The sequence below is a fragment of the Dinoponera quadriceps genome, unplaced genomic scaffold, assembly GCF_001313825.1.
Source record: "Dinoponera quadriceps isolate SergipeBrazil2010 unplaced genomic scaffold, ASM131382v1 scaffold1658, whole genome shotgun sequence".
Taxonomy (NCBI): Eukaryota; Metazoa; Arthropoda; class Insecta; order Hymenoptera; family Formicidae; genus Dinoponera; species Dinoponera quadriceps.
The window spans coordinates 919,092-934,217 of record NW_014555920.1 but is presented as its reverse complement, the minus strand read 5'-3'; the positions used below and the strand labels follow the sequence as shown (position 1 = coordinate 934,217).

Below are 15,126 nucleotides of genomic sequence, written 5' to 3'. Positions count from 1 at the left end.
AATGTTGCTGTTGGTGTTTAGTGATAACAGTTCTTTTCCAGATGAAAGAAATTAAAATACATTTAGCTTTCAATCATAGAAGAAAGAAAGAAGAAAGGAATCCAAAATTGCATAAGAATCGTACAGAATTTAAAAAAAGATTATATTGTACGCTGTTAAATTCAGATTGTAAAGTAGCAATTTGTAAAAATATATGAACCTCAGTTCAACTATTCACGGCTGTACTATCTGGGAAGTATTAATTCTATTAGATTATTTAGCAGAGAAATAATAAGTTGCAATAATAATTGCAACTTATGTTGCAACTTTCGTTGCAGAAATAATTAATTACAATTTAGTCACGAAAGCGCATATTAATTTCACTTTTACCCGAACTGATGCAATCTTTGCGATTAAGTAAAACTTTTTCCATTCAGCAGCATAAATATTATATAACGCTGTTAAGTAAAGGTTTCATGACTTCTATTTTTAATTGAATGATTAATTACATCGAGCTAATCAGAGAAGATTAAAGTCTCATATCTTGCTACTAGAAATGTCTTCCACGGTTTTTCTCTATGATTCTAAGATATGCTATGTCAAGTTAAAACATGTGTATATAATTCATAAATCACTTATTGCATAATAAAATGAGATATGACTATCTATACTTTATAATTAAAAATACCGTATCAAAGCATTACATTTGCGAACATTCTCAACGATTGTGTCTCTCGATCTGCTTCAGACTGAACCTTTCTGGATTTCTCTCCAGGTTGCCGTGCCTGACGTTGTGGAAGCCGCGAAGGACGCCGATATCCTCATCTTCGTCTTGCCTCATCAATTTATTCGCACGTTATGCTCGACACTGTTGGACAACATAAAACCGACCGCAGTAGGGCTCTCTCTCATCAAAGTATGTTTCAAACAACACCTTTTCACTGTCGTTGGAATTCGTAGGATTAAATTCTCGAATCCCGTTTCAAGGGTTTCGGCCGAGGCGAGGGGAACAACATCGGGTTGATCTCCAAGATCATCGAGAAGAACCTGAGAATACAGTGCAACGTTCTGATGGGTGCCAATCTCGCGAACGAGGTCGCTGAGGAAAAGTTCTGCGAAACGACCATCGGTGAGTACTTTTGAAAATTTAAGTTTAATCAAGAGACGGCTACTTAATAACTTTTCGAAAATTTACGAGATATAAACCATTCGATGCATAAAATTGCAGGATGCAAGGACAAGCGACTGGCATCGGTGCTGAGGGACCTCATTCAAACTGCCAACTTCCGAGTAGTCGTTCTAGAGGATTGCGAGGCTGTAGAAGTCTGTGGAGCTTTGAAGGTGAGTACATTATTTTCAATCTAAACAGTACACAATATTTGTAAAATATTTGAAAAATATAGATATTAAATAATATTTTATAAATATTCAAATGTCGAGAGAATCACAGATACGTGAAAGGTTACGGTAAATATTCACAATTATTTGTGAAGAATATTTTTTATAAATAATAAAAACATGACTTCACTTAAGTAAAACCATGTTTTAATTGATAATGAAAAATATTTTTCATAAATATTTTTGAATATTCATCATAATTTTTTTTCATATCTGACTTTTCCTTGGCATTTGAATATTTACCAAATATTTCATATCTATATTTTTTAAGTATTTCATAAATATTGTATACTATTGTGTACTAATGTGGAAATAATCCTCTCGATAGACAGGAAATATTTCGAACAGTTCTATTCTTTTAATGAAGTCACATTTCTCCATTCTCCTCGTCGTTTCGCTAATTGAATGCTTCATTCGAAGAACATTGTAGCGTGCGCAGCCGGTTTCATAGATGGTCTTGGATTAGGCGACAACACGAAGGCCGCAGTAATTCGACTGGGGCTAATGGAGATGGTGAAGTTCGTAGATACCTTCTATAGCGGCTCCAAGCTGTCCACATTTTTCGAGAGCTGTGGTATAGCGGATCTCATTACCACCTGCTATGGTGGAAGGAATCGCAGAGTGTGCGAACAGTTTGTGAAGACTGGCAAGGTGAGAAGAGATCTTCGTAGCTGCTGGAATCTGAAAGGAAACTTATAGCAAATTCAATCATCAGCACTACACCGGGTGCATGTTGAAGATTGCTATTTCACGTCACGTTATTTAATGTACATTAATTATTTCATCGTTGAAATACTTACATTATGCCAGTGTGTTTAGATACTTTATGTGTAACGGCCTTTAGTATGCACTAATTCGGTATAGTACGGGTGATCGATTCCGACAGCAATATTTATAAAATATTTTGAAAATATAGATATTAAGTATTTTGTAAATATTAAAATGCCCGGGAAAATCAGGCACGAGAACAATTATGATGAACATTCAAAAATATTCTTCATAAATACTTTATAAATATTGTGTGCTGAGAAATTCACTATTAGATTCGCAGCATTCTTTCAATTCATATTATCTCCAGTGTAGTTGAAACTAGTTATCATGAATTTCAATTAGAACTAGTGTACAGTGGCAGTGTAATTGGAAATTTTAATTACGGTATAATAATCCTCAATATTTTAAGGAAGTTGAGAGGAAGATCGATTCCAAAAATTTACTGTGATGTATCATAATAACGTGTTAACTAGACCATCAGACAACTGGAGGACGAGTTGTTGGCCGGGCAAAAGCTCCAGGGGCCGGCAACGGCAGACGAGGTTCACGATATGTTAAAGTCGCGCAATCTGATGGACAAGTTCCCCTTGTTCACTGCGGTACATCGCATCTGCACCGACCAACTGCGACCGGCGGATCTCATCGATCAGATTCGCAGTCATCCGGAGCACGTGTAAGACTTCTGTATAATTTCTTCTAACATAATGTTTCTTTTTTTCAATTTCGACCAAATTTTCATGATACAAAATCGGTAATCTTAAAAATAGTAAGCATTTCCACGTTACACGCACAACTATAATTAATTAATTAATGAAAATACCACATTGAATTTGTTTCCTCAGATTTGCCCCAAAAAGTCTCTTCATGTACTAAACACGTCTCCTTCGCATACTCCAACAAATCCTAGGAGCAGTGTTTCCTATTCCATATAAATCCTTATTCCTTTCATACATGAACAATCATATGAAATTTGCATGTGAAAGGTGAGCAATAAGCATCGTTAACGCACGATGATCGTACGGAATAAATACATGCAGCAACTTTTTTGTGTTTCAGGATGAAACTAGAGGGGGGAAGTACGTAGTTATTAAAGGTAAATGAAAGATAAATCGGATAGATGTAAATGCAGCCTGAAGGAAACGATTTAGATGACAAAAACTTGTACATATCTTGCGTGGTCAATGTAATTTATTGCTGTAAATAAAATTTAATTATGAACTGAACTCACATTCTTCAGTCACAGCTAATAATATAGTAACACATAATTTATCTTTGTACATCTATATATACAGGTATACATTCTGTTATTATAATTCATGCACGTCCGCCTATTCTTTCAAAAGTTGTTTCAACTACTTGGATAATGGTTGTACGCACCTCGTGTTCGACTTCCTGTACAAATCCTAATTGAAATAATAATGATTATATATGTCATCACATTGAGTAAACTTACAAATGTTTTGGACAAATTGTAGATCATTCTGTATAGCAAAATAACACACAGAACACCTCCTCAACGACTGCCATATTTGTAATATTTTTATTTTTCTACATCATCCTGTTTCGTTTATCGGCTTATTGTACAACAGACTTAATGCAGAATTCATATGCCTCCGATGTCCGACGATTCGATATCCAATAGGAAATTTACTTCATAGGAGGGGTTTCTAATTAGTGATACATTTATCTCTAGAAAACGTATTCTCCTATTGGATATCGGGCGTTGTATGTCGAACATCGAAGGTAGTGTGAATCCTGCATTAGGCTTGTTCTACAATATATCGGAACATATATCTTTAATCTCGAATTTAATTATTCGAGTGAAACAGCAATATCACAAACATTATCCGGACAGAATGACACTTTAAGTGACATTTTAATGACGGTATAATGCACGATTGTTGCTACTCAAATAATTACTGCTACTACCTGGTGTGTTCTTTTTAGCTGAACTACTGAACAGATGCAACAAGTTAGAGCGAGACAAAGTATACTTGTACCAGAAAAATATTTATTGCGCCAGATTAGTAGTACAGCTAAGAAGAACAGACCAATTGAATAATCAACAGTCACAAGATTTGCACATGCGCAAACGCAAGCGCAAGCGGTTCGTCATGGCGTGTCGCGACATGCGATCCACTGCCATTTCCGTTACGGCGCGGCGCGGACGCACGGCACGAGACGTGCATAGAGGTTTCCAAGATGGCGAAGAAAACGCAGGCCGAAAAAGCGGCACAGAACGAAGACGCGAAAGGCAATGACGATCCGATGAACGATGACGAGGAGCCCAACTTCAGCGATCCTGAGGGATTCGTCGATGATATCACCGACGAGGGTAAGCGCCTTTTCACTTCCTTCTCGTCCCGGTCCAGGTGTTTGCATGTCACTCACTACCTTGTTGAAAACATGGCACCTTACGTACCACGTGTAACACGTGTAACTTATATCTTCAGAGATTGTTGTTTCGTATCATTTTCTAATTTAAATTCTTTGCCTTGGCGAGAGACGTTTGACCGTTTATGTTGTCCACTGTCTTTCGCATTGTTGACTCCTTCGAGAACATTCTTGAAGTTCGTTATTGTTGACTATCGCTGCCTTTTAATCGGCAGTAGCTCTCGATAACATGACCCGGTTTTTAACTTTCAACGGAGCTAGACTGTCCGATCACATACAAGATACCTCTCGCAATGAATCCTTTTTAAATAAAACAGCAAGATTAATAAGGAGTTCGTTAATCGGCGCCTGTACCATCATCCTCGCAACCAGGAAATTAAGCTAGAGGTTCTACCTCGTTTGCGTCAATCGTGGACTTCCCGAGGCTACACGCAAAATCATCAACAATTGTTCATCATTGATTCTGTAGATTGCGAATGTTCTTCGGATGTGCTCAAACGTTAAACAATGATAGTGGTGTCGTCGGTTATCACTTGTGCAAATTCAACGTGACCTAACCTATAAATAATCGGACGTTATGGCGATTTTTCTCACTCGTGTTTTTTATTTATGCAATTGTGAGCCATACTTGCTATATATTGTAATAGCATTATTACAATTACATTGAGAATATCTCGCCGAAGCCTTGATATTTGCTCCAATTGTAGTTCAAGTTCGAAAATTATGTAAATGTAAAAATAATGGTGTACAACACGACAATGCAACATTAGATTAAGTGTGATATGTAAGTAGAGGAAGAATTCTGGAGCGATTAGGAGAAAGAGGATCTCTTTGTCCCTTAAACTTGTCTCTTACTTCTGTCTTTTAAAACAATTACCAATAACCACAAATGATTTTGAACAGCTTTCAAATATATAATTCAGTAACAATATTGCGTATTCAAACTGTGAATTTGCAGAACTTCTTGGCGATATCCTGAAGCAAAAGCCCTCGGAGACAGATGGGGTAGAATCTGTGATTGTTGTTGATGGTGTACCTCAGGTAGATCCTGACAAGTTGGAGAAGCTGCAATCTGTTATTAATAAGGTGTTGGGAAAATTTGGTACAATAGTTAATCAGTACTATCCGAAGAATGAAAATGACGTTACTAAAGGGTGAGTACAAGAGAATAACAAATGCTCTGTAAAATATTTCTCAAGACACTTTGTCTCTTTTCGACAAAATACTTTCTACGGAATACTTCACCCTTTTTTTTTTCTTGCATCACCAGATATTCCATCGCTCATATATTTTACTTCCCACAGGTATATTTTCTTGGAGTATAACAATCCCCTGAACGCACTCGCAGCAGCTAAGTCTACCAATAATTACAAGATCGACAAGTATCACACCTTCAAGGTAAATCTGTTCACGGACTTTAAGAAGTTTGAAGACATCCCTGAGAACTGGGAACCGCCGAAGCCGCAGCCCTTCAAAGCTGCTAGTGACTTACACTATCATCTGTTGGAGCCAGATGCTTACGATCAATTCTGTGTGCTTTGCGGAAATGGTGCAGGTGTATCGGTGCAGATCTGGCAGAATTCTGCACCCGAGCCCACCTTGCTTGAAGAACGCAATGTAAGTGAAGTATCCTGTCGTAGGGATCGACATTTTGTTACGTATAGCTTGGAGATTCCACAATGTGTAATCTTCCTTTAAAAATGGTAACCGTAGCTTTTTGAAACGTAATTTAGCAACTATGAGAAAACTTATAAAATATTGTTGAAATTTGTTGTAAATCCACCATAAGCAAAATCTAAACTTTCACCTGTTATTTCCAGCGCTGGACGGAGACATATGTTAAGTGGTCCCCGCTCGGCACTTACTTATCTACGTTTCACAAATTAGGTGTCGCTCTATGGGGCGGCCCCCAGTTCACTCAGCAGGCCAGATTCAGCCAGCGAGGTGTCGAATGCATTGACTTTTCTCCCGGCGAGCGTTATCTCGTTACTTACACCCCGCGCACTGATTTGAGCTCGGATCAGAAACGCTTGGTGATCTGGGATATCCTGTCGGGCCAAGAGAAGAGATCTTTCTTCCCCGACGGATCCTCCGTCTGGCCGATCTTCCGTTGGTCGCATGACGACAAGTATCTAGCACGCATGGGAGAAGACATTCTTAGTGTTTACGAAACCCCGGTGAATATTTGTTATAATCTTATATTTAATTGAAAACAGCATTCCAAACATGTTTCACACTATATGTTTTTGTTAAATTATACATGTATACTAATTAATTTATATTAACGTTAATTATTGTTCATAGAATCACTTGTAATTTTATGATTATTACCATGGTTAATCTTACAGTCGTTCGGTCTGTTGGATAAGAAGAGCATCAAGATCCCAGGTATTAGAGACTTCAGCTGGTCCCCGACTGACAACGTGTTGGCTTATTGGGTGCCGGAGGACAAAGACGTTCCAGCAAGAGTAACTCTGCTTGAAATTCCTAAGTAAGTCTCTAAGATCACGTTGACTAAATATCAATCATGTAATTTTTCCCTAGGGTGGAAATGTGAGAAGTGAACATTCCAATGTTTTCAAATTTTAAAAAATTACACTTTTCATGAGTTCGCTTGAAGAAAAGATTATGATCTCTTTGATCATGAATCTTCTCCTATAGCATGAATTCGTGAAAATGATAAATTTTCTAATTTGAAAACGTTTGGAATTTTCACTTATCACGTCTCCTTAGGGAAAAATTACATGATCGATACCCTGAAAAATTAAGGGAAGTTATTTATTGAAACTATTCTTTGACTTTCAGTCGCAATGAGATCAGAAATAAAAATCTTTTTAATGTGGCCGACTGTAAGATTTTCTGGCAAAAGTCTGGCGATTACCTATGTGTCAAGGTCGATCGTTTCGCTAAACGCAAGGAGAAGACAGAGCAGAAGTACACGGTGAATATAGTTAATAATCTGTTTGATATCTTGTCAATGAGAGATGTAACAAGTAATGCATCTTAACGTATTTTGAACGTTACGTTTTCAGAAGCGGAGATTTTAATAATTGTTATTTACGGGTTGCTCTTGCGTTTTTTATTACAGGGTATGTCATACAACTTTGAGATCTTCCACATGAGGGAGAAACAGATCCCTGTGGATAGTGTGGAGATCAAAGAACCGATTCATGCTTTCGCGTGGGAGCCAGTCGGCAGCAAGTTCGCCATCATTCACGGAGAGATACCGAGTGTGAACGTCAGCTTTTATGAAGTGCGATATGGTCACCAGCCTGCTCTTCTCAGTAAGCGACTACTTACACAGCAAAACTAATTATACGAACTCAAACTTTATTATTCCAACTAATCATAAAAATCGGAAGTCTTTAGAGCTTAACTTTTCCGTTCTTTAACACTTTGTGGTCCGGCATGATGTCGTCGCGATCTGACAACATTGGTTTTATCGATAAATCGAAACAAATGCGGTTTTAAGCAACTGGCAACATGCAAAACAGATGAATAGCGATTCGTAGCTATGTCAAAACAAGTGACGATCGCTCCAAGTGTTAGGATAGTTCTTTCAGAGCTAGTCTTCCGATTCAAATCGATCGACAGATCTTACCAGTGTAAACACTATTGTGAGCTGAGGAAAAGCAAAAAATCTATATATATACATATATATATATATATATATATATGCCCTTTGCTATATAAATCTCGTTAATAAACATAAGAAACTTAGAATATTAAAAGTGATTCTTCTTGCTGCTGTGATTTAACATTTACTATTCGTTTCACAATGTTTCTTTCATGATAGAAAGACTAGAGAAGAAAGCTTGCAATCACCTGTTCTGGTCGCCGTCGGGTCAGTTCATCGTTCTCGCTGGTCTGACGACGATGGCCGGCGCTCTGGAATTTATTGATACCAATGATTTCACTATAATGAACTCGACCGATCACTATCAAACCTCTGACGTGGAATGGGACCCCACCGGCAGGTATATATATGTTAAAATTATTGTTAAAAATTATTTACCGTATATACAATAAATGTGTTCCTTCAAATAGTCATAGCACAGTATAACATTCTGTTAATTTCGATTAAAACTTAAGAAACGAAATTTTGCTCGCATTAAAATCTTCAGATCAATTTTTTGTCCACTTGTACCTCAACTCTAACTCTCGATTGTTACGTAAATTTTCTTTACTTAATTTCAGGTACGTCGTCACAGCGGTGTCTAGTTGGAAGACCAGCGTCGATAACGGCTATTGGATCTGGACCTTCCAAGGTCGTATACTGAAGAGAGTCAACCTGACCGCGTTCAATCAACTGCTGTGGCGGCCGAGGCCACCAACCCTGTTAACCGCAGAGCAGATTAAGGAAATTAAGAAGAACTTGAAGAAATATTCGGCACAGTTTGAGAGCAAGGACCGTATGCGATTGACGCGCGCCTCGAAGGTATCTTAAATATTTCCCTCGTAATGACGTCGTCCATTCCTAAAATAGTGATTTGTAAATTTTTGCTTTTACACTCACGATTATAAATTACTCTCGGAGGTATCGCGTATGTGAATTCAGTGATTCTCTAGTGGCTGACTAAAATAATTTTGTAGGAACTGATCGAGAAACGTTGCACACTGATGAAGGCATTCGAGGAGTATCGTACGAAACGTATTGATGAATGGAATAATCAAAAGAAACGACGTCTTGAATTACGTTGCAGTAAGTATATTATATACATTTATTAGATTATATTATCTACATTTCGCAAATACTTATATATATAATCTCTACAGATATGTTCGTTAATACATAGACAAGTTATTGTTTTATCGTTATATTGAGAACGCAATGCGTAAGATATCGCAAGACATTTTCATATAAAATCAAATAAATCTAATTTCACGAGTTGAAAAAAATTGTACTCAAATTCTAGTAAAATAAGACCCGAGGGTTAGGGATTAACCATCGTTCACGTATTTTCAGGTATCGACACCGATGAGCTAGACTCCGATTCGAAGAACGTGGAAGAGGAGGTTGTGGAATTTTTCGTCAAAGAAGAAACGTTTGTCATTGACGAAAAATAAATCTCATCGGACGATTGTCGTTAATTACTGTGTCGTTAATTGCGTTTGTTGGTCTTGGAAACTTCTAAGTGCAAAATACCACCGGCCGGTTTCCATCTGCGCAGTATCGTGGCCGTGTTGTCATCGTCGTCGTCACCGTTGCCGTCAATCAATAGTTGCAGTGACCGAACAGTCATTGCAATTATCTCAGTTTTGTGAATCATGAGTGATAACGGACAATCATCACCTCTGCGTTATTATCACCACTGTAACATCCGTTTTAAAACTGCTTCCGCGTGTCTGGCGCTGCGCAAGAAGCGCCGGCACCGTAACAATAGCAAATTCTACCACATCCCTTATCGGATAGCCCATGAGAATGTAATAATGTCAATAATAATAGCTATTAACCGGATCATTTGTAAATATTACAAGGTCGAAAATTTGAAATTTGATTTCGACGATCTCTCATCAACTCTGTTCACAAGTTCTACTTTATAAACGACCGGTCACAAGAAGCTTGATTGCATGAAATCTTATTTATTAGGGAGCACATTGCGGCTAGAATTAAATAAGTTTAGAACGTAAGTTCTCTTCGCGAAGACGTTCCGACTTCAGAAGTAGTAACGGAAGAAGAGTACGATTGCGCACACCCAGGCCGGCGGTACTCTATCTTGCTGCGAAAAAGTCTTTCTCGTCACGGGTTTGGCGCAGGAGAACAGTCGCGCCTGCTCCTCGTACAACGCGTCTTGCAGTTTCTCGTTCTTCGTCACTACGGCGACTTGTGTCTCCAAGTCCCTGTTCACCGATCTATAACCTGAAACATTGATATTTTAACCTCTTGACATACAAATAAAACGGAATTTGATGCGTCTGAAAAATATTATTTAATTTTGCTCAATGAACAGTTATGTGCAAGCTTGGAAACAGAACTTTTTATTTTGAAATTTGCATTGCTATATAACATTTAATCAGGTCGATATATACTATTAATGGACAATAATTAACATTATAAAATAATAATTTAGTAGTAATTTAGTAGTTCTTTGAAGTATGAAACATTTCAAAACATTTTGGAACATGTAGGGGGACTACACATTTTTTACATTGTCAAGTTGTTTCGCTTCTTATATTATTTCTTTTACGCACACATGGCATCTCTTTGCAGGATGTTCCTGCATGAACACTTTCTGTATGAACATTTTGATGACCGTTTTCAATCCCATTATCATCACTAGAATAGCCCATTAGATCTTCATCGTCATTTTCATACAATACATTCAACTCAGACATGTTACAAGGATTATTTCTAATTTTTACTAAATTCAAATATATAGTATGACATTCGTCGTGCGAGATCACTGCTATACTGAATACTACTTTCAATGTACTTCTTTCTGATTTACTGGTTTGCCGATGCGATTTTGTTATCGGCACTGTTGAGAAGGGGGGAACATCTTGAACATTCTAAACAAAACAGAATCGACGCACAAGTGAAACAATTGAATAATCTAATAATATACTGCACGGCATCCGCTGGAGACAGTTTTTGACGTCTCGGAGACGTCAAAGTCTACAATGGCACATGAAATGAATGACGTCTTCCAGACGTCATTATATGTCAAGGGGTTAATGCACGAAAACAGTAATGCGTAATGAACTTTTTTTCTCACCGAAATTCGGTGAGCCTATGAGAGTCAATGATGGTCGTCGTTGACCAGGCAAAGTATACCACAGGCCCTTCGCATGGTACGTCCATCCCGGCTTCACAAACTCCCACAATGTCACCCTTCTCTGTTGATTCATCCTCTCGCATAGATCATAGAAGGATTCTTCTATCCTGGTGTACGCCGCTGGAATTCCTCCGGCCATTCCCTTGGCGTCTGGAAAGAACATGAAATTTATATATAAGTTATGAAAATATGCAAAAAAAAAATATATATATATAAGAAGCAATGTTTATCTATTTATCGAGTTTTTAACCCGGGAATAGTCACCTTACTTTTGTTTATATAAACGATCACGAACACTTGACATGATTGTTCTGTTTCTTAAGTATTTTCCTGGTTTCTCCTCATTTTTTTTCAAAAAGTAGCGAGTAAACCTATAGTTATAATGTCCCTAGATAATAAATTATACCGTAGTCGGTAATTTTGTTAATAATAGCGACTTTTACCCCCTTGCCATACCATTTAACTCAGAAGAATCCGGGCCCAAGCTTTCTTGGTCTCTTCGAGTGTCTATGTTTGTTGAGCTTTTCGCCGTTATCTGTACCACGAAAATGTCATACTTGGCCCGAGATTAAGACCACGAGTTCGACTCTTGATATTTATGTTTGGTTCGAAATGTCGATTACGAGTCAGACTCGTGATATTCAGGTTTGGCCCAAAATTCTCATCACGAGTCAGACTCGCGTCAAAGTATGGCAAGGGGTTAATTAGAATCTAAATGATGTCAGGTGACTATTCCCGAGTTAAAAACTCGGCTTCGCGTGCAAAGCGGAGTTATTGAGCCGAAATGAAATATATTTTCGAATTATCTGTAAACTAGGTAATTTATTTTGCAGAGAAATCGTAGATTTAGCTCGTATAATCAATATTCAGATACTTGAAACTTTGGAAATAGTTTACGTTAACACATTGCGTACGGCACTCTACTCGCTCAACACGACAATTATATACACATTTATTCGCTAACCATTTGTTTCGAGAATGCGCGAGACTTCGTTACGACCTGGTAACGTAACATAAAAATCTATTTTTAATTCCTTAAGTCATCGATTGAGTCGAAGAAACCTGAAAACGAGATATCTCGTCGCCCGGCCACAACGTTCGGCTTACTAAAAACGAGATTTCTCGTCACCCGTACGCAATGTGTCGATTGCGTATTTTATATGGACGACTTACTAAAGAAGCCATTGGCAGTGGGATGCGCCGTTAAAAGATGACACGTCGCTCGGCAATCTCTGAGTACAGCCTGACTGTAGTCGGAAGTCAGGTTGAAGTAACCAGTCGCCAGTTTGAGCGTGGCGCCGGCCGAAGCGGTTTGCAAAAGCTTCAACGTCACCTCGCTGTCATGACAGATGTTCAGCTGACCCATTTGCACCAATGGAAATATCCAAGTGTCTGCATCTGCAATGTAGAACAATGAAATGAGTCGGTATGCTAACTTCGATATGTCTCGTGCGTTCGTTTTCATTTATGCCCGTTTTCATCTTAAATAAATTTAATCGACGATTGATTCAACGGCCATAACCAATCACATTGGCCAATTAGCTGAATGATCGATGCGATTAGTCGATTCCATTGAGTTAATCGTCGGTTAGATTTAAATCGTTGATGGTAGAAACAGAAACTAATTGGATAATTTTGAACGTTCGACGTGATTTGAATAAGGTCACACGAAATCGCGGGATCCGTGCCAGTTTTTTTTTCTTTTTGTAACAATACCAGTTTTGTCGAGATTAGCACGTTTCTCTATCTCCTTCTGGAAAACCGTTTGTATTCTGGACGCGGCTTCTTTGGTGAAGATTTTCCGAGACCCCTTATAGGGATGGCAGTTTGCGGCGATATTCGAACTTGTGTCGCCATTCGGTTGCAACAGAAAGCTGAATTCCATCACCTTCTCGACCAGTTTGTGATAAAAGTCGCATAGCTCCCCGCAATCTTCGATGACGAAGTATCGGTCTTGCCGATTCGTGAAGTAATCGTTGCTAAGGTTCGCTCTAACAAAAGAAGTTTTGTACACGACTAAAATACATCAAAATATCACAAATGTGCAGCAATCGCGACAATAAGTGGCAACTTACCCGCTAATGATAAGATCGTCGTCGATCATGTACAGTTTCATATGCTGCAGGCCGATGAGCTCGTTGAACCGATCAGGAATCGCCGCTTTCATGATACCGCGCAGTTTCGGCGTGTGATAAAGAAAGACTTTGCAGCGGTCGCCGTGTTTACCCTTCAGCAACGGCTCCAACATCTTGCGGGAGTTCTGCCTGCCCCGGGAACCTCTCATATAATCCAGCAAGATCCGAACTTGCACATTGCCGCCGCTCGCGCTCATCGCTTGTTGCATCACGTTTACCTACGTTGAAAAATGAAATTTTGTGAATTAATAAAGTCAATTTATATAATCAGGAAGCGTCCCCTTGTTAGTCTCTTTCTCAGACGTTTCTAGTAATTGATATAAAATTCTTCTAATTATTATTGATATAATTTTTACATAACAATTCTTCTAATTACTCATTACAGTTGCAATTATTTAGAAGCAACGTTCGCACAAGATTTTTGTTCGTGGACATATTGAGATAATACTTACTAATTCAGTCTCTAATGCACCAGTGCCCAAGTACAGTGAGGCAAGTGTGATCCTTCTTTTGGCATTCCTACATTTTTCTAGTAGAGTGTCGTAAAATACCTGTGGCTTGTGGATTATAGTGATCTGAAAGACCAAATTCAGTCCGGTCGAACCAAAATTGTTAAAACTAAAGCATGCAATTGCCCATGAGGTTGTTAAGTGCATGCCTTTACCTTGAAGCCATTCACTGGAAACCCAGGAGCCATAGTGTGCAATAAAGATAACATATTAATTTCTTGCTGTACAGAGAGATTCAGATCCCTCAACTTCTCATCGTCCAACATCGCTATTTGAGCTTTGTTTCTGGCAAACAACGAACTTATGTAATGAGTCTTCGCCTCGATTGCAACGTTTAGTAACTTCGGTTCACGAAACCTAAAATAAATAAAATAAATATATGTAAACAAATAAATAGGTGACGAATGAATAAGAACATGATCAATGTAATTGTTGCAAGACATCCTGGAACAAGATGTCCTTATTGAGATGTTTATAAAATGTAATATTAATAATTATGTCAATTATTGCAAAACAATTATTTTATTATATACAATATATATAATACTTATAGCACACTTTAATTGTATATCTACACAAATGTCAAACAATATTTGAAGTTATTGTCCTATTGTCCCTACTCGAACTTGTATTTACCATAATGATTTATCTTATTATTATGATTATTTTTCTGTATTTTACATATTACAACAGAAAATATACACACATTATTTATAAAAAAATCTTTATTGATTTCATATGTCAAATAAGTTTAAAGGTTATGTACGATTAACCTAGTAGCTTAGGCAAAACACGATCTGACATGCATAAAATGATACCAAACTTACTCACGCGTACCGTTTGAAAATTCGTAAAGCCGAACTGTGCATGAGGAGACGGTGTCATAAATAATAAAAGTGAATAAATAAACTGTTCGTCCGCGCGATTCCGAATTTCAATGTGACATAATAAAGCGCAGCGGGCAACACCTGCCGGTCGTAGTAGGAAACTAATTGCGAACTATATTTGAATATTTTTCACAATTAAAAGTATATATTTCTATAAATACAATATCATACATATCAAATGTTATATACTTAAAATATTTTATATCCGTTTCTCTTTTTTCCCACTTTTATATTTCCTCTTTTGTTACTACATTATACACTATTAGATCTTCAAATT

General features: G+C 37.7%; 3 protein-coding genes across 6 annotated transcripts in view; 2 read left to right on the top strand and 1 right to left on the bottom strand.

Annotated features, from left to right (window-relative positions):
• Positions 1–3,723, top strand: part of LOC106745764 (glycerol-3-phosphate dehydrogenase [NAD(+)], cytoplasmic-like) — a 9,936-nt gene extending 6,213 nt beyond the window's left edge. The window contains exons 2-7 of one of the 2 annotated variants that reach the window (XM_014621660.1): positions 755–895; positions 967–1,108; positions 1,208–1,320; positions 1,798–2,028; positions 2,622–2,821; positions 3,205–3,723. In XM_014621660.1, coding sequence (XP_014477146.1) covers positions 755–895; positions 967–1,108; positions 1,208–1,320; positions 1,798–2,028; positions 2,622–2,821; positions 3,205–3,232 — 855 coding nt within the window. In that variant the 3' untranslated portion in view covers positions 3,233–3,723. Of the gene's footprint in view, positions 1–683; positions 896–966; positions 1,109–1,207; positions 1,321–1,797; positions 2,029–2,621 lie in introns of both variants that reach the window. The other variant, XM_014621659.1, reaches the window with a different exon arrangement.
• A 556-nt stretch (positions 3,724–4,279) lies between these two features.
• Positions 4,280–10,003, top strand: LOC106745807 (eukaryotic translation initiation factor 3 subunit B). Its single transcript, XM_014621749.1, has 11 exons — positions 4,280–4,483; positions 5,501–5,696; positions 5,847–6,159; positions 6,363–6,719; positions 6,891–7,033; positions 7,348–7,483; positions 7,631–7,826; positions 8,339–8,519; positions 8,740–8,980; positions 9,136–9,244; positions 9,509–10,003. Exons 1-11 carry the CDS (start codon positions 4,351–4,353, stop codon positions 9,607–9,609), a joined length of 2,106 nt encoding a protein of 701 aa, XP_014477235.1. The 5' UTR covers positions 4,280–4,350; the 3' UTR covers positions 9,610–10,003.
• A 179-nt stretch (positions 10,004–10,182) lies between these two features.
• On the bottom strand, positions 10,183–14,919 carry LOC106745808 (CDP-diacylglycerol--glycerol-3-phosphate 3-phosphatidyltransferase, mitochondrial). Of its 3 annotated transcripts, none has more exons than XM_014621750.1 (8): positions 14,794–14,919; positions 14,118–14,319; positions 13,906–14,028; positions 13,394–13,671; positions 13,035–13,309; positions 12,492–12,716; positions 11,259–11,468; positions 10,183–10,402 (listed from the first exon to the last, which is right to left on the bottom strand). In XM_014621750.1, exons 1-8 carry the CDS (start codon positions 14,829–14,831, stop codon positions 10,200–10,202), a joined length of 1,554 nt encoding a protein of 517 aa, XP_014477236.1. In that variant the 5' UTR covers positions 14,832–14,919; the 3' UTR covers positions 10,183–10,199. The 3 variants fall into 3 exon arrangements, with proteins under 3 accessions (XP_014477236.1, XP_014477238.1, XP_014477237.1); XM_014621752.1 differs by having other exon boundaries at positions 14,790–14,870; XM_014621751.1 differs by having other exon boundaries at positions 10,200–10,402; positions 14,800–14,919.
• Positions 14,920–15,126: the final 207 nt, after the last annotated feature.

Coding starts and splice junctions, on each gene's coding strand:
- LOC106745807 (XM_014621749.1), top strand. CDS start 4,351: ATGGCGAAGAAAACGCAGGCCGAAAAAGCGGCACAGAACGAAGACGCG. Junction 4,484..5,500: donor CGATGATATCACCGACGAGG/GTAAGCGCCTTT, acceptor GTGAATTTGCAG/AACTTCTTGGCGATATCCTG. Junction 6,720..6,890: donor TTAGTGTTTACGAAACCCCG/GTGAATATTTGT, acceptor TTAATCTTACAG/TCGTTCGGTCTGTTGGATAA.
- LOC106745808 (XM_014621750.1), bottom strand. CDS start 14,831: ATGCACAGTTCGGCTTTACGAATTTTCAAACGGTACGC. Junction 13,672..13,905: donor GTGCATTAGAGACTGAATTA/GTAAGTATTATC, acceptor TTTTCAACGTAG/GTAAACGTGATGCAACAAGC. Junction 12,717..13,034: donor TGCTAATCTCGACAAAACTG/GTATTGTTACAA, acceptor TCTACATTGCAG/ATGCAGACACTTGGATATTT.